This window comes from Thalia democratica, chromosome 8, assembly GCF_965202585.1.
Source record: "Thalia democratica chromosome 8, ktThaDemo2.hap1.1, whole genome shotgun sequence".
In the NCBI taxonomy this organism is placed as follows: domain Eukaryota; kingdom Metazoa; phylum Chordata; class Thaliacea; order Salpida; family Salpidae; genus Thalia; species Thalia democratica.
This window is the reverse complement of record NC_139172.1, coordinates 21,035,854-21,053,863: the sequence shown is the minus strand read 5'-3', so window position 1 is coordinate 21,053,863 and position 18,010 is coordinate 21,035,854. Positions and strand designations below refer to the sequence as shown.

The window sequence follows — 18,010 nt, the reverse complement described above, 5'->3', positions numbered from 1 at the left end:
GTTTATATTGTCTAAGTATTTTATTCAAAGAAGCTTATTTATTGTTTTTACTCAGTTATGTGTTTTATAAACATCATTAAAACTTTATTTCTTTTTTAAAATTACTGTTACTTATAAATTACAAGTTATATTTGTTTTTATATTTGATATATTATAGTACTTTGTTTACAAAAATTTCAAAATAAACAAAAATAAAACACCTTAAAGTCATAGTAAGATAAAATTTAAAAGAATAGTTCGAAAATATACATTTGAGATTTTAAAATCAACATAAAAACACTAAGCAATTTTTAATAAGTTTTTAACTTAAGTTAACTAATTAAACTAGTAATAAATTACTATAAAAGATTAGAAATAAAATATGAAATGTATGCAGTCGTTTTTATAAAAAAAAACTAGAAAAGTTGTTCATAAAACTAGTTAAAACAGATACATTTAGTGTTTTAATATTATTTAGATAAAGTAGTATAACAAAAAAATCGAGTATTGGATATTTTAAAGAAGTAAATTTAACTACAACCAATATTTTAGAGTATTTTAGAATAAACTCTTGAAAAAGTATAATTTTAAACTAACTAAGCTAGTTTTGATTAAATTGTCTACAAGTAAAAGTTGTAAAAGAATCATACAAAGAAAGTTTTATTGTGGAACTTTTCTACAAGTTATAAAAATCATACTAGCAGTAGAAGATATTAAAGGATATATACTGCCTGTAAATGTGTAGGTATAAAAAAACGGTCTTTAAATTAACTTATTTTCAAAAAAATTGTTTATAAAAAACAAAACAATCGCAACATAAAAAGATAAGCAGCTTGAAGATGCTTTCGTTTGTACTTCAATTACATAAGTGCTTAGAGCATAAAAACATTGTAGTGTTTTCAATTTTATAGAAGCTTGAACATTGTTTTAAAGTAAAAACTTTAGTTATGATAGATACTTTTCAATTCAATAATTTTTTTAATTAAATTTTTTTGTGCGTTGTAGTTTAACTATGTGCAATAATTAATACTATTAACATCACAAGCCTTACAATATGCAAATGTTTAAATTCTATTTCTGTAAGAAACAAATAAGTAGACTTCCTAAATCCTTTTTATTTAACCTAGAACGTTTTGATTTTTCGTAATGCCGTAGAAAACAAAAAATAAAAAAGGGGTGAACTAAAGTTTACCTACGTACTTAAACTCATTCTTTTTTAGGCTTGCTGCAGTTAAAATTTCTCAGGGAGTAGCGGTTAGTCAGACTGCTGTTTGCGACGAAAGTGGACGATCCGGAGGCTGCCGCAAAGTAGGGGTGGAACCTCCTCAGGATGCGGTGGTAGTTGGAAATTGCATTCGCCACCGCCTGTATGTTGGACTGCTGCTGAGCGACCGGCACTCTTTGTTGCTGGTTTTGTTGAAACGAAGGTAAGAAATTGAAAGCTGACCTATAGTTAAGTAAATTAGTAATAAGGTTTTGTTGTTCTTTTTAGTGAAAGTTTAGAAAAAGTATTTTAATCAACCCAGTAAATTACAAAACAAAAATTTTTAAATAAGTTAAAACACAACAAAGATTAGAAAGCAGTACAGACAAACATTAGAACCAGTATGATCATAAATAAGGTTTTTTTCAGATGGCTTCAAACTAAATTAAATCGAAAAGGTTAACATAACTTTAATCTATGTATACATATAGAATTGTAATTTACTGCTTCTTCGTGTGTTATAATATTAATTAAATCTTTGATGTAGTTTTTTAGTTTGTATTTAAACAGAATATAATCTTAATAATTGTAAGTAAAAAACATAACTATTTTGTTGTTTAATCTAATAAATTATTGTCACGTAGTTATTTTAAATTAATTACTATATATCTTTATTAATTTGAAAATCTTTTATTTTTATGTACACACTACACACCTTGTTTTCAAAAAAAATTTTTTTTAGAAGTTTAAGTGATGTTTTTGTTCATAAAACAACTGTTGAAAAATCTTGCTTTCATAAAAGTTTATTATTTTAGAACTATTAACAATATTTTTCAGCAAATTATTAAGAAAATTACGGCAACACTAAGCTGTTTGAATTAAAAAATTATCAGTTATTTTATGTACAATTAAAAACTTTTCTTTAAAATTCTTAAAAAAAACTACTTTAATTTACTTTTAATATAAAATCAGACGAAATTTTGTACACTTTTTAAAGAATTTTCAACGAACAAAACTTTTCTGTAACAAACTTAAAGAAGAACTGTTTTTAATTGGTCTTAATGTTATTGGCTAAATTTTTTTGATACTTCGAAGTAACTTTTGCAAAAAACATTTATTTTCTGTAAATATTACTAAAAAAGTTTATTATCAAATGACATATTTTATTGGTTTCACATGCTTGATTAAAAGTGATATATTTTAGCTACGAGCTGTTACTACATAAATTTATATCTGATTATAATTAAAGTCTATAGAAAATACAAAAAAAAAATTACTATATAATATGTGGTAAGATTTTTTTCTCTTAAGCTAGTTTTAAGTACAAAATATTAATAAAAAAAACAAAAAGTCAAAGTTTTACAAGAAGTTACTCGTAGCAAAAAAATACTTTAAAAGTGAGAAAATATACTTCAAAATGTCTAACGCGTGAGTATGAATTTAAATAAAAAATAAATTTAATTTAAATGAAAACTTAGTACAAGTAGCTGCTGTAATCTAATCCGACTTTTTACACTTTCAAACATATGTTTTCTGCTGTGATTACCGTGGCCACAAAATGTAAGTCAATTGTGTTTTTAAAACAGCAAAATTTTTTTTTTTATTCTATAACAGTATTTTGTAGAAAAATATTAATTTTACCACATTATAGTACTTTTACCAACAGTGATTTTATTAAAAAAAAATAAATGTAAGAAAATAGTTAGTTAATTACTTTAAGTTAAACTCTTTCATTTAATAAAAAGTTAAATACAATGTAAAACAACTCGTTATACTTCTTGTACATATTTCATTTTTTCTAGAAACGTTTTGAAATGTTTTAACACTTTGATAGTATGATTTTATAAGTTTTTAAACTTAGCTTATATAGATTTTTCTTAAGATACTAATAATTTTCTTTAGATACTTGTACGTATTTTTTACTAATTTTTTGTTGTTTTTTAGAAAGTTTACCCCTTAGAATGTATTTTATTAGATTAAATTGTTAATAAAAACCTTTTTATTTCCCGACAAACAAAATAAAGATTTAAAACTAATCAAAGTTGTAAGTTAATTTTAAATTCTATAAGTTTATGAATAAAAGTAGTAATAATAATAATTAAGATTTCTAATTTATAAAATATTATTACCTTGACTAGACTTTTTTAATTGTATATCTTATTAAATTCAAAAAAATTATAAGCTTTTTTGAACTTTTCTTGTTAGTTTCATAATCTTCACTTTTTAAAATGTTTTTATGTTGTGAGTTTAACTTAAATTTTTTTTATTTGTTTCAAAGAAAAAACATAAAAAGATATTAATGTAACCACTGTAGTTTTAGACAATTATAAGCATGTTTATTTAAATCGTAAAACCTTATATTAACTTATACTTTTTTCAATAAACAAAAAGTTTTAACTTTATTATTAAAACAGTATGAACTCATTTAGTAGTAAAAAACTATATTTAAACAAGTAAAGCTTTTCGATAAAGTTAAGAAAAACTAGCAATTAGTATTTAAAAGGTCTAATAATGAAATTTTAAACAAGAAACCTTTAAATTAAAACTAGTCATCATCAAACTCGACCAACTGAGCTACACAAATTCAATTCTAGACTATACTTATTCTTCTAAATTTGTTGTCTTTTAAATTTATAGGTAAAAACGATTTGCTCTAAATCTTAAATATAACAAGTATATTTTTAAAGTACTTTAATATATTTCACCTTTATAATCACTAAAACCAAATTACAACGATACTTATAATTCAGAAAAACTTAAATCAATAAGATCATAAAGCCAAATGCGAAAACTTACGAAAAGTTCGGATGCAGTCTGTACGGCATCATCAACAAGTTAGATGAGTTTGTGTTGCTGAAGCGAGTTAAAGCAGCAAAGTTTTGCGCAAAAGACTGCTGTACCTGGTTGTCTTTGGATGCGTTCATTTGAGATTGAAAAAGCATCTTGCTTTCTTCATCAGCTACCGTAGAAAAATACAATGTATTTGATAAAACAAAACAAAAAATAAGAACTCTTAGTAGAAGTATGATAACCATAAGAGTTTTTATTTTGATATTTTTGAATATCTCAAATTGATAGTTTACATGTATTCTATTTGTAGAATTAAATTGTAATTTTTTGTTTAAGGTCGTATATGATTCTGAAATTTTATAATGTTATAATAGAACATGTTAAACTTCTATCAGGGTTTTCTTGGAACAATCTTCTCACAGCAGCAGTTGTGGGTTGGACTATTCTCGATTCTGATAGAATTCCTTCAATCGGGTCTCTTTAAATAAAGTTTTTTTTTAAAGTTCGCAACAAACAACAAAGTCAAATTTCAATTTGTAATTTCAAAACGTTTAAAAATTTTACTTATTACTTATTAAAAATTACTTACTTACCATACAACTTCAAAATTAAGTTCGGAAGTATGTTCGGAAACGTAAATTACTTTGTAAATAAAACTAAAAGTTTGAAATTTAACTGTACTCAAACTCAAGTTTTGTAACAACAGAATATTAAAGTTTTTATAGAAAATGCATTTTTGAACAATTTTTTGCTACAGGTATAAAAAACTTTAAACAGAAATGTCGGTCTTTCAATACTAAGGTATTATCTTTGGTTTTTACTAAATTTTTAAACTTCATCTTTTTAGTAAGTAATGTATAGACTAGGGGTGGGCAACGTACGGTCCACAGATTGAAAAGGACGTGTCCGCTAATATTTACAAAGTCTAAGCTAAAGCAAATTTTGAATCTTAAACTAGATTTTCTGGTATTTGAAATGAAGAGCAGAAAAACAAGGTCTTAGACAAGTTTTTCGTAACTTATATTAGATATTGTAAAAAACACATAAAATAAAACGGTTAATCGAGTAATTTGTGAACTAAATGAAATTGAAACGCTCCGGCCCACCAAGGATTGCATTTTTCTACATCTAGTACGCCGTCTTAAAACGTCCCACCCCCAGTAGTTGCTCATGACAGTGTTTCTTAAATAATACACTTGCTTATTTAAATGTGCAGAAGTTTTGTTTTTTTGTTTTTAAAGAATGTTTGTCGATAAATAAAATATGGTAAGTAAAAAATCTAAGAATAATTAGTATTTTTATAGCTTTTTTTTTAATTGTTAAAGAACAGCTGGCTAGTTCTTTAGTTTATATCACTTGGTAAACATTAAGACTTAAGAAGAAAACACGTATAAGGTATACTAAGTATTCTTTATTAAATTATTTACGTGACTTTTATGGTAAATTAGGATGAGCATATATATTTCTTATTAGCTTAACCACATTACATAAAAAGACGTTTAAAATTAACTTATGTAGTAAAATTTGTTTTTTTTTATAAACTTTGTTTGTAAACAATACTATTTTTAAGTATAAGTTAAAACAATGTTTCAGTGCATTTTAGAACAGTTTAAGAAATTTATTGTACTAAAACAGTTTAGGTGAAAAATATTAAAAAATGAAGTCTTGATTGTTATCTCCAATTGTTATAATTCTTAAAATTTCTAAAAAACATAAGTGAGAAATATTATTTAATCTCTTTAATTTTATTTAAAATAGTACATAAAACTATTAGAAAAATAGATTAGCATAGAAATAAAAAACTTCAAAACTCTTTTTTTTATACAAGTAAATATTACCATTTCTATTCCTACAAATTACTCCAAGATTTTGGTGTTGAAAATCTTAACGCCACGTTTATTTTTAATTATATCAATCAAACTCAAACTTCGTAAAAATAAATACGAAACACTATCGAGGAAAAGTCTATTTTCAAAAGTGAATTGAAACGAAGCAACGTTTGAAACTCAATATTTTTATTAAGTGAAAAGATAAACACCGAGCGGAAATAGCAGTTGTGCCGATGCACTTTACTCACTGCAGCGTTTCAACTTGTTGCGATAAATCCAGATGGTATTACACGTCTTTTAAGTTTGCTGGCGTTGTGGTCCGTTTGAAATCGAGTTAAAAGTTGGCGACGAGAACTTTCTTCTGCGTTTGTTGCAGTTTTTTTTTTCTTTCAAAATAGCGCCGTGGGAGCAACCCGTGGCGTGATATGTACTAACCGAGTTAAGATTAAACCAGAAGAAAATACACAATGAAAATCAATAAACCTTTCTAAGGCTTTTGATGTCAACTTGAAATGCTATCGTAATGTTCATCGTTTCGTTTGTTTGGCTGATTAAGATGCAGCCGACAAGAACATTAAAATCGAGTTTAAGGACTGTTCAGAGAAACCCTTTCAAATCCTAATTTAATTATGGGTTGTCACTTTGGCTTGAGGTGTGCGAACTCTTTTTGCGCGCCTCCCCAGTGATACTGTCGTCTGCAGAGGCAACAGCGCAAAACTTGTCTTAACGTCTTTTGTCTGTCAAGAAACCGACCCCATGAAGCGTCCTTTGGGAAAAATTTTCAAACGCAAAACAAGACAAAAGAACAAAATCGGAAGTTTGCTGTGCGCGCATGCTTCAGCTAATTGCTAAATCAAGTGCAAGTTGCGAGCATCTGAAGCGATTAAGTGGCAAGCGGCTTTTCCTGGAGACTTTTCCACTAATTAGCCTCTGACTTGTGCTGCCTACGATGGCAAGCATTTTCACGCACATGTATTGAAATGTGACACAAATTCACAGTTAATCTGACATTGCTGCTTTAATCCGTGTTTCTTTTTGCAAGTCTTGAAGTTTTGTTTTATGTATTCAAAGTTTTTCTGGTACTGAACTGCAGTTCTTATCAAATTATCTTTGCATTTGTGCAAAAGTTAAAGTTTATGCAATCCTTAATGTATTTTTAGACGTTTTAATGTGATCAATAGAAACTAAGAAATATTGGTTGTTCTATAGACATCAAGTTATTATCACAAATTTAATTATTATTCCTTATTTTTGTTGTTAAACGAAAAACAAACAAAATTAAAGTTTTGAAATTTAATTTTTTATAGCATGTAAAACAGCTAGCTGTTTAAATTACAATAGTTATATATTTTCATCGCCAAAATTTACTGAAGCCATCGATGTAGACATATGTACTTAAAAAAATTTATAGTTTATCTTTTGTCATTTTACAAATTATATGCTAATTAAAAGCTATAAATTAAAGCAACTGTAATTTATAGTTATAAACAAAAAAAAAAAAATTGTGTTTAAAATTAGAAGATGTAGATTAATCATGAAGATTAAGATGTAGATTAAAATATAAGTTGAAACCTTAAGTTAGTTTGTTCTAAATCCGTTTGAAAAAATAATAAAATTTTTAATTGTATCTTAACATTTACAAAGTTTACTTTTAATCAGTAAACATTATACACATAGATTCAAACAATAAATCTTATAATTTAACCGTAAGAATCTAAAACTTATAAAAGTTTTTAATAACTTTTATGTGTAGACAGTCATACTTAAAAAAAAAACTATGATAAATATTAATGTTATTTTATTTTTTACAAGTTTTATTTTTTCAGTTTAATTGAATTATCTGTGTAAAAATTTAAGAAACAAAAGTTTTATAAAGGAGTTTTCATAAACTCATGCAGGCTTTGTATTAAATACATATATAATTTTTTCATGGTCTATAAGGTTTTTATGGATAATAATTAACGTCTGTTAAATTGATGAAAAAATGGGTTTTTGTTAAACTTTTAAACTATTTTTATCACTTTATCTCGTATAAATACTTTAGTTAACTTTTTTTCAGAAAAAACAACTTAATGTCAATTTTTTATTCTTTTAAATTTTTATATTGCTTTAAGAATTAGTTTTAAAACAATTGTATTTTGGTAAGAATTTTAGAGTATTTTTTAAAGGTTTATGTTTCTTTTAAAAATTTAAAAGCTTATTTTTCTAGTTTATAGCAAAGAAAAATAAATAATCAATGGCTGTGTATATTAAAATTTCTTTAACTTTTATTTTAAACGTATGTACTGATACTTAGGTTTATTAACTAATTACTTGTCTATAAAAGCGAGCTAAACTAAATTTAAAGTTTTATAGAAAAATAAACTACACAAACAGTTTTACATTTACCTAACGCAAGAAAAAATTATTTCAATCCGTTCTTAAGTTTAACAACTAATTAGATTTAAACAAAACTGAAAAACAATGCTTTAATAAACTAAAAAGCTCAATAATAAGTTGGCATTTAATTTTCACTAAAACTTTCTACGCATGCTATCAGTTTCTTCGATGAAGGCAAAATATGTAAAAGCAATTTAGCAAAATATGATGCTGAAGGCAGCGAGCCAGCCCGGCTTCCTCCCTGCAGCTCGGCTTTCAATTGCGCTTCTCAGCATTAAGAAGAACCCCCCACACCGATGAGCTCAGCAAATTTGCTGTGAAAACCTGGCAACGACGTGCGCAATCAATAAACGTTTTAACGCCATCCGTGTCAATTTGATAGCGCCCCATGCAGCAGCAGCACCTCGTCGCAGTGGGAGCGCGTGGCAAAAGCCGATTCCAATGGCAAATTTCTCGTCACTGCTATTTAGCGCGGCGAAATATTTGTCACAGTCATGCGCCGACACGAGAAAGGGAGAGTCGTGACGCGTCAAAGACAACGCTATGAGATGCGAGCGTCATAAAGAAGCAGCTTTTATTTATTTTTGATCTTATTTTTCTAAAATGTCTGCGCAACTCAAAAAAAAAAGCTCACCTTTCGAAATCGTTCATTCTGCTCGAGTCGCGGAAGCCTTTGGCAAATGGGTTGCTGTCAATTTTCAGGCGAGTTATCTGTGGTTAGTGATGGAATATTCAGATTTATTGGACAACTTAAAGTGATTTAGCGATAAGCGAAACGTTTAAAATATCGCGAGAAAACAGCAGCACGCGTTATTATTGCTCGTATTTATTTCCCCTACACGCAGTAAATATAAATTCCTGACTTCTTTAAGTTATTTTATTGATTCTTTTCTGTTAGGAGTTAAAAGATAATGTATCGGTTTAAAGTGTGCATTGATTCGATTAACTTTAAGAACTTAACAGAAAACCAAAAATTGTAAAGGAAATAAAATTCAAATTGTTTTTTGTTAGTTTTTAACAGAAATTATAACAAAGCTTAAAGAAAACTGTATGTATATAATATTCCCTACCGTTAGTAAGAATATTCATATTTTTTCGATTTCTGATCTTTGAAGCCTTAGATTTAAACTTACTTATTCTTAAAAGGTTATAGTTTTAGCTATATAGTTTAAGATTGTTTTGATAAGTTCAACAATCAAATATGATATGTTTTGTTTAAAATACTTATAATCAACTGCTTTTTTACCTTTTATCTTTCTTTTATACTTTACCTCTTATGCTATATAACTACCTTTTATTTTTATAAACAGATATATACTAGTTTAGCTTAAATACTAGCAATGTGCAAACGCAGTTTTAAGATTACTTAAGTTTGTTTGCTAAAATAAATTAATGAAAAACCTGCAAATAATCACGCCATTTTACAAATGTAGGAAAAATAGTAAATATTTGATAACTATTATACTAATTAGAAACTATAGTTATATTATTTTTGTATAGATATTTTTATTTACAATATAGTGCTAAACACATCTTAATTTGTTTACATATTTTTGTAGTTACTTAAAACACATTTAAACAAAACAGTTTAGAAATATCAGTACGAATTAACATCAGTCTAGTTTTTTTAATTTTTTATAATCATTAAGAACATTCAAGTAAACTTGCCAAGTTAAATACAAAAAACATTTTAGCAAATTTATTAGATAGTCCAAAATTTTTAGTTTATTTGTAAGTACTAATATGAATGTTATACTTGCTATGTAGAATAAAATTTATGACAAACTAAAATAACTACGATTAATTTCAACTGTATGAAAGTCGAGACATAAGTTTCGAATCTTAAGCTATAAACTGTTTTTCTCACAAATAGGTTCATTATTAGAAAACAAACCAGTTGATTTTGGTAAGCAGTAACTGCAGTAAACTGTGTTTCAGGAAAAATAAACGTTTTGTATTGAGTTGTTTTAAGATTTTTCATATCTACCAGCTCTCCGTCTTGTCGGATTAAATGTATTCGAGGTTGATACTTGTGCATTGAGTTTAGAATCATCTAAAAAACAACAAACAAACTAAAAAATAAGTCAAGAAATTAATAGTCTTGGATTATGTCATAAATATCAACTATGAATAAGTACAAATATAATTGATAAACAACAAGTTGTTGAATTTGTAAGGTAATTAATCAAGTACTTGTGATAATTATAGAAAGCGTTTGAGAACTTGTTTCAATTTCAACACTTATCTATTCTTTAGATAAAGTCTATCATTACTTCATGTTACTGAATTTCTTTAAGTAATTATTTTTCATACTAAAGGCGTGTTTGTATCATAAGTTATTTAAAGTTTATGTAAAAAATAAAACTTTACAAAAATTAAACATTAGTTTAACTAGTAACTCTATATTCAAGAAGCAGACTCTAAACTGTTTAAAGTTGTTTTGATTCCAACTGTTGACACCAAATTAACAACTTTTAGTTTATCACTTACATAGATAAATTTTAAAACATACTTAAAAGTTTTATAAGTTCACTTTCAAGAACTTAGCAATATGAAAAAACGTCCTTTATAGTTTAACTTCGAATATTAAATTATACAGACTTTAAAAAGTTTCGATAATTAAACTTTTTCCAACTATAACTATTTTAAAAAGGTAAAAAAGTAAAATATTTTGAAAAACAAAACTTTATTTAAACTTCAATAAAAGGCAAATACTAAAAAAACATGAAAGCCTTTAGTAATCATCTAAAGTCGATGATTGTATACAAGTATAATTTCTAGTTTCTACTTTGCTAGTTTAAAAGCTGTCAAAACCTTTAGTTTCTATAAGTTGGTTAAACTTTTAGTTTAAAACTATTAAACGGTTTATTACTGGTTAAAAAAGTTCTGATAAAACAAACTTTAAAACTTTATTTTTTAACCGAAACTATTTAATTTTTTTATAAACGAATTCTCTTATATTGTATATTAAAATATTATTAGTCACAACTTTTTCAACTTCTATTTGAAACAGGTACTTTTATAATTTTTAGCACGATATCATTAATTTTTAAGAAAAAAATACTTTTAGTTTGTGATGAAAAAAGTTTTCAGTAATTATACAAAAATCAAGCTTTAATATCTAAAATATTCTAGGTTCTTACATGTTAAATTCATTTAAGCTAGTTTTTGTTACCAGTTTACGTAATCGTTTTACTTTAACTTATGCTATTGACATCCAATTAATAAGAAAAAAAGATGTTTAAAGGTAATTTTTTCTTAACATTTAAATTGTTTTTTAAAGTTTTTTACACTTATTTCATCATCTGGTTACAATTAGCATCACATTACAAAACAAAAGATTGTTTTATGTTTTATAGTAATCTTTATCAATCTTATATTGTTAAAGTTGTTTACTCTAAAGTACTTTCAACTAAAAGTATTTTTAGCAATTAGTTTTGTTATTAAGCTTATAATTAAAACTTAGTTGAGTTGCAACACGAAACTGCAAGTAAAGCTTAACAATAAAATTAATTGATCTTGATAATTGGAGAAGACAAAAATTTTTTGGATATGTCTTAGCTTTCAAAACTGTACATAAATAAACTTTAATTTTTGTATTAAAATATCATCAACTAAGATTAATTATTAAAAAAACAAGACAAAAAGTAACAAAAATTTAAAAATAGAATTAAATTTTAAAAAACTTAAAACAAACTCGATTAGCTTCTAATGCACATTTTATTTTAATTAAGCAGCTTAAGTTTTATTGTGTTTTTTAAGTTGTAAGTGAGATAGTGTAAATTTTGAAAGTTTACTTATTTTAAAACTCGTTAATGAAGTTAACCGAAACTAAAACAGGACAATGGCTCTAAGACAAATACTATAGTAAAGAAACCTGCTAAAAAATAAATAATTTTTAATCAAACTGCTATTACAGTGTTTACCTACTTAATACAATTGTTTTAAAAGCATTTCTACTGCAAGATCTGTAATTGTTTGTTAACATTTCTTAAGATACGGTTATGATACAAAACATTTAAGTAGAAGAAGTAAATGTGTTTTGTTTTAACTTGTATAGATAATAGATATGAAAACAGAAGTTATATATGTTTATTTACTTGTCTGTTTTATAATGAAAATTCATAATTGAAAACTAGTAATCCTGAAGTTTGCTTTTTGAAGTGAATACCTAGAATACACCAATAGCAAAACAGTCGTAGTTGGCAGGCATGCCGAAACTGTGTTTATTCTATCAGATACTTTTTAGTTTTAACTCACGTGGCTGTTTTGGTCGAGATCGTTGTTGGTGAGCTTGAGTTTTTCAAATGAGCACATTTGCTTCGAAACCTGATTTCCGTTCAGCGGCGAGTCGGGATGCACGTAAAGAGACGGAGTCATCGGAGGGTCGGCTTTTCCTTGATTGAAAAAAAAAAGTTGTTGAAGAAAAACTCAGTCAAAGGTTTAAAAACATACTTTCGGCATGTATTGCAGTGTTTGATTTATAAAGTACTTATGTGTTAATTGTTTTCTATTTTAAGTTTGCCTTACTCTTTAGTTATTTTTATAAAACGTGACTTTGATGATATCAGCACTTGTTCAAACACTTTGTAATTACATACAAAGCTTTTTGGTAACAAGTAAAAAAATTCCACAGTTAGTTTAGTCTTTTCTTTTAATTAATGAAGAAAAATAGACTTTACTTAAATTTTAATACTTATTATCTTACTTGTTTAATTGAAGGGGTTAACAAAAAAAATATTTTACTTTTTATGTTTGCAAACGTAACTCACCAGCTACAAGCCAACTCGATCTGTGGTAAGCGTACCTGTACCTTTTGTTGTCAACAGGAACAATGTCCATGACAACTATATATTTACTTGATGACTGCGATTTTGAGAAAGATACTCGAACAGTTGGAAACATTCTCCTATGTGTATATGTAAACATTAAAAAAAAATTGTCAAAAATAATTTAGTAAAAATATTTCAAAAATAAAAACTAAGTATTAAACTATTTTTGCAAGTTTTACCAAATAACAGTCTGTATAAAAAAATTTTTTTTCACAACAGCCTCTATAGCTTTAAGGCTGTTAAAAGAAAATAATAAAAAAACTAGTTAAGACAGATTATCGATTCATTATTGCTTTCAGATCTTTTATATCATCCCAATTGATAGCAGCTTTTCTCTACTTCGTCATCCACAGTTAGGTGCTGATTAAATTGGCCACTTAACAAAATTAAACTTTAATGAAAAACCGTCATTAGAAAACTGTGATTGTTCTAGCCGTTGAGAATAAATTGAGGACATAAGGGTGCGTATTGATTATTTATATTCTTTTTTAAACCTTGTTTTCAAAATAGTGCAAACAGTTTGTTTTTGGAGTTTAAATTTCAATTTTACTAACAATCTAAATTCTTTGCACAACAACTCATTTTTTACCTTCCAGACTTCGTTATGATCATCTCGGTGCCGAGCTCGTGGAACTTTTTCCACAGCTCCTTGGTCTCCAACACGCACTCCACGTCCTTCAGCGAGGCGTGACAGGGCTCGAAAGATGGTGGCAGCTGCTTTGACGAGCTCACAGTCGTCTGCTGGTTTTGCGCGTGCTGCGCCCCGCCAACTTTGTCGTTGTTCTCGCTCGAAGTCGCTGAGGTGTTGGTGTTGTTGGGTGACATGGACGTTGTTTTTGTTGAGTCTGTTTCAGTTTAGATAGTGATAGAGTTTACTGTTGCATATCAATGCAAAAACTAAACCATAGTTTGCTAATATGGTATGAAACAGATGATTTGGTTTGCAATTTATTAAAGTAATGACTAATGTAGTGGAGTTTTCGTTTTTAATGAATACAAATACATTGTTATAAAAAATATAACAAAACTACTCAAAATTCAAACAAAACTACTCACCGGTTTTGTCTGATTCGATTGAATCATTACTTTCAATTTTCATCTTGTTGCCGTTTGTTTCTTTCAGCTTAGGCTTGGCAATTAGCGAAGCAATTGAAAATGCATTTGCGTTAGATGACATTAAGCCTTCTTGCTTTATTTGTTTATCAATACTTGTCATTTTACAAAATACGTAAAAAATGCTGTATCTAAAATAAAATTATGAGTTTTGTTGATTTAATGATTTTATGCACTCTAATCAATGAAAAAATATAAAACTATGCAATTCTTTAATTTTCAACGAAACTTAACAAAACGTAAATACAATGAAAATGCACCATTTTTCTTTCGCTTTAAATGCTTATTGAAACTGAGAAATCTCACTAATTTAAAGAGAAAAAAGCAAAGCTGCTAAGTAGAAGTCAATGTTTACTTGTTCGGTAAACTTTTATCTATGCAAAAACGACTTAGTTTTTATAAAAAGCTTTACAAAGTTCAAAACAGCATTAGAATAAAGACTTTCAAAATATTGAGATTTTTTTCTTTGATTTTAGTTTTTTCTGAAGTCAACATAAGCACTTTTTTATTAACAACTTGTCTACAATAAGTCTAACACTAGTCAAAATTCGTTTTGTTTTATAAAAAACATCCTCAACGAAAACAAAAAAAAAAGGAAAAAAATAGGAGAAGAGAATACTAGGTAGGCATTTAATTATCTGATAAATAATTGAATCAGCTTTCGAATCGATCATGCAAAATGTCCTTATCTACACCGTCTATAATATACGAAATGGACTAAGCTTGTAAATAAGTTCTGTTGCGAACAGATCGATTCAGCGGCTCTTAAGTTAACTGCTAGATTTCCTCAACCGCTCAAACAAATTGCTTTTTCTCTTAAACCTTTCTGCGATCGAAGCTAGGCTGGGCGTTCATCCCTCGGCTGAGATTTTCGCTGAACTGATCTCATTACACTTTGCGAAGGTACGTGTGAAGCAGTTAAGCATTTTTGTTCACCGTATGTTCTTGTGCGCGCATTCGACACAGCTTCGCCCGTAACAGCTTATCGCCACTTTGAAACGAAGCCGCTGTTTGAAGAAATTCCCATCGCGCAAGCAAGCGCTTTGCTGTTAGCTTTGCTTTGCGAGCGGGGTCAACCGACCAAGAATTATGCGGGTCGCGGACGACCCTTTTTTCACTCGGCAAGAGATCAGGGGTCAAGCAGGCAATCTTAAATTCGAGCTTCACACATGTCGCTTATCTCTTTCTTGTTTTTCACATCAAAGAACTTCATTGTGCCGCGTTGTTTTTATTTAATTACGCTTATTTCACGCTTAAACGCTAAAACACTACCACTTTGGTTTTATTTTTAGTAATATTTTTACATCTTTTTATTTCAGTAACCGCTAAAATAATTCAAAAAATCATCGTTTTAAAAACGAATAGTAAAAAGAGTAATTACTTTTGTAAAGTTATAATCTTTTATACTGAAAAAAATTCAATTGTTAAACACTTATATACTGTTTTTTGTTTTCACAAGAAGAACTTACGTGTTAGGCAAGTCACAAAGCAGGTGTTCTCAGCTATTGATTACCGTTTAGCATTAGCAAACACACAGCATGTGGCAGACAATATACTAAAACACTATCACAAAATAACTGCCTTATGCTTGTTTGGAGTTTTGTTTGGAGCTTAATAAAAAAAAGTTTTGCTCTCAGTCTGTATGCTGGGTGCACTGGTGATACAAAGGATAACAGATTGATTAATTGCATGTTGCGCGCACATGTGTGTCTTGTAATGTGATTAAGAGCGCTGGCTTTCGAGCATAATCTAATGAATAACTTCTAGCCGCTTCACCAAGTGCTTTCGGCTAGATTTGCGTTGTGATACATTTTTAATGCACTTACACATTAAAACAAAAGTCTTTGTGAATATATAAAAAATTTACAACTGTGTGTTTTTCACTTTTAGACAACTTCTATAGTAACAAACAGTTTTTGAAAAACAACACATCAGTTTTGTATTAAGAGCATGCTGTTTATGTATATTTATGCATATAAACCGTTTGTTTTGTAGACTAATATTTAAAAAACAACTCACTGAACCTAAGTTCGTAATTTAATAATTATTCAAAATTATCAATATAAAATGTAAAACTTGTTTTATATATACTGTTTGATTTTTAACTTTATCTCATACAAAGATTTTAATATAATGTTCTTTTTTTTTCTTTAAAAAAAAGAAAATAGAATAATTTAGTTGCAAATATATTTTAAAGTATTTAAAGGTTTTTCGTATATATGTATAAATAATTTGTTTTTCGTGCTAAAACTCAAAACAAAACAAAGTTGAAAACACAAAAATTGCATTTCAAAAAAATAAATTTCCAAAAACTTTATAACCATAAAACATAATGATATTGTTTACGTAACCAACTAAGTCGTAAATTCTAAATACTTTATTTATAACAGTAATTTTCTTTTCTCTTTACTTACCGCGCTAAATACATTACAATCTATAAAAGTTACACACAGCTTTACAACACGAAAAATTGCTGTAAAACTTTGGACATACAAAAGTATGAACCTATTCCTAAATATTTTTATAAAAAGTTTAAAACTATTTAGTTTATGTGTGTCAGGCATAAAACTGAAGTCTAACTTAATACTTAGAAAATATATCTGCGGAAAATAACCGCTTTTTGCTTTAAAAGTAGATACATTTTCAAAATTATATATATATTATACATAACATTGACCATTTTAAATTAAATATACAATAACTTTGTCGATCCTCTTAGAATTGCAAACTTTTAGTTTTACCGTTATAATATAAGTTTGTAAAAACTTTTTCCAATTAACTTTTAGAAATATTTTTAACTAATTTATGAGTAGTTTAAACAATTTAAATAGAAAAGTTTACAAAAATCTAAAGTTATAATCTAAAAATTTTATCTAAAATTTATTTTTTCCTCTTTTCTCAGAATTTTTTACTAATAACGTTTTATGTTCCTAAAGAAAAATATTTGACTTTATTGCTTTGCATAAGTTTCTTTTATAAATAAATATACTTTTTTAGAAACTTTTAAGTTTAAAGTAAAAGTTTTCACGTCAAGTTTTAACTAAACTTACACATCTAAGTGCATTGGATTTCTTTTCAGCTATAAAAGCTACATTTTCATGACTATATTTGAAGAAATAATTTTTTGTTATAGAAGTAATTTTTCATAAAAACAATCTTTTACATCTAATCTAGACCTTAATTTTGATTAAAAAAAAGTCTTTAAACAACAAAAATACCTGATAAAAACCAGTTTGAAAACCACTCCTAACATAATGGTCAAAATTAAAAAATATATATATTAAAATAGTTTTTTAAGTTATTTAAGTCCCTGCAAAACAAAATAGAACTTTTTATTTCATTTTTGTTCATACAAACAACTATAAAAGTTAAAGCAATTAAAACAAATAATGCTAATATTAAAAAAAATATTGAGGTTAATTTAAATACGTAACATGAAAATTCCTGGCACTTTTTTCTTCTACAGTTTTCAAAAGTTTAATTCAGAATAACTGTAAATATAAGTAAGATGAAAAATACTATTATGTTCAGAAAGCAACTGTTCATATTACTTTGTTTTTAAAGCTGTGTACAATTTGTAACAGAAAAAAACTAACTAGTATATTCTACTACAAGTTTTATTAAAAAAAAAAGTTATATGCATGTTTTCAAACTTCAAAAGTTATAATACCAGTTTCTTAATTGACAAAAGTTACTCATAATAAATAAAATATGAAATACTTTACAAAAAAATTATTTTGTTATCAAATTTAACATTACTTAGTACTGAATACTAAGATTAAAAAAGATTTTTTCATTAGTTTATAACGGCTTGGTAACAATTTTAAGTATTTACCTACAAAATAAACAGTATACGTTATAAAACTTAAAATCATCATATAAAC

The 18,010-nt window shown here is 27.0% G+C and overlaps 1 protein-coding gene across 1 annotated transcript; it reads right to left on the bottom strand.

Annotated features, from left to right (window-relative positions):
- Positions 1-1,185: 1,185 nt before the first annotated feature.
- Positions 1,186-14,229, bottom strand: LOC145842995 (uncharacterized). Its single transcript, XM_082950465.1, has 9 exons — positions 14,070-14,229; positions 13,603-13,858; positions 12,954-13,090; positions 12,442-12,578; positions 10,076-10,234; positions 8,816-8,892; positions 4,360-4,451; positions 3,980-4,142; positions 1,186-1,426 (listed from the first exon to the last, which is right to left on the bottom strand). The coding sequence occupies exons 1-9, from the start codon at positions 14,227-14,229 to the stop codon at positions 1,186-1,188; spliced, it is 1,422 nt and encodes a 473-aa protein (XP_082806591.1).
- Between the last annotated feature and the right edge of the window lie 3,781 nt (positions 14,230-18,010).

What these genes read in the sequence shown, in the direction of transcription:
- LOC145842995 (XM_082950465.1), bottom strand. Translation starts at nt 14,229, where the DNA reads ATGACAAGTATTGATAAACAAATAAAGCAAGAAGGCTTAATGTCATCT. An exon ending in ATCATAACGAAGTCTGGAAG is followed by an intron (nt 13,091 to 13,602) that starts GTAAAAAATGAG and finishes ATATACACATAG; the next exon opens with GAGAATGTTTCCAACTGTTC. An exon ending in CCAAGAAAACCCTGATAGAA is followed by an intron (nt 4,143 to 4,359) that starts GTTTAACATGTT and finishes TTTCTACGGTAG; the next exon opens with CTGATGAAGAAAGCAAGATG.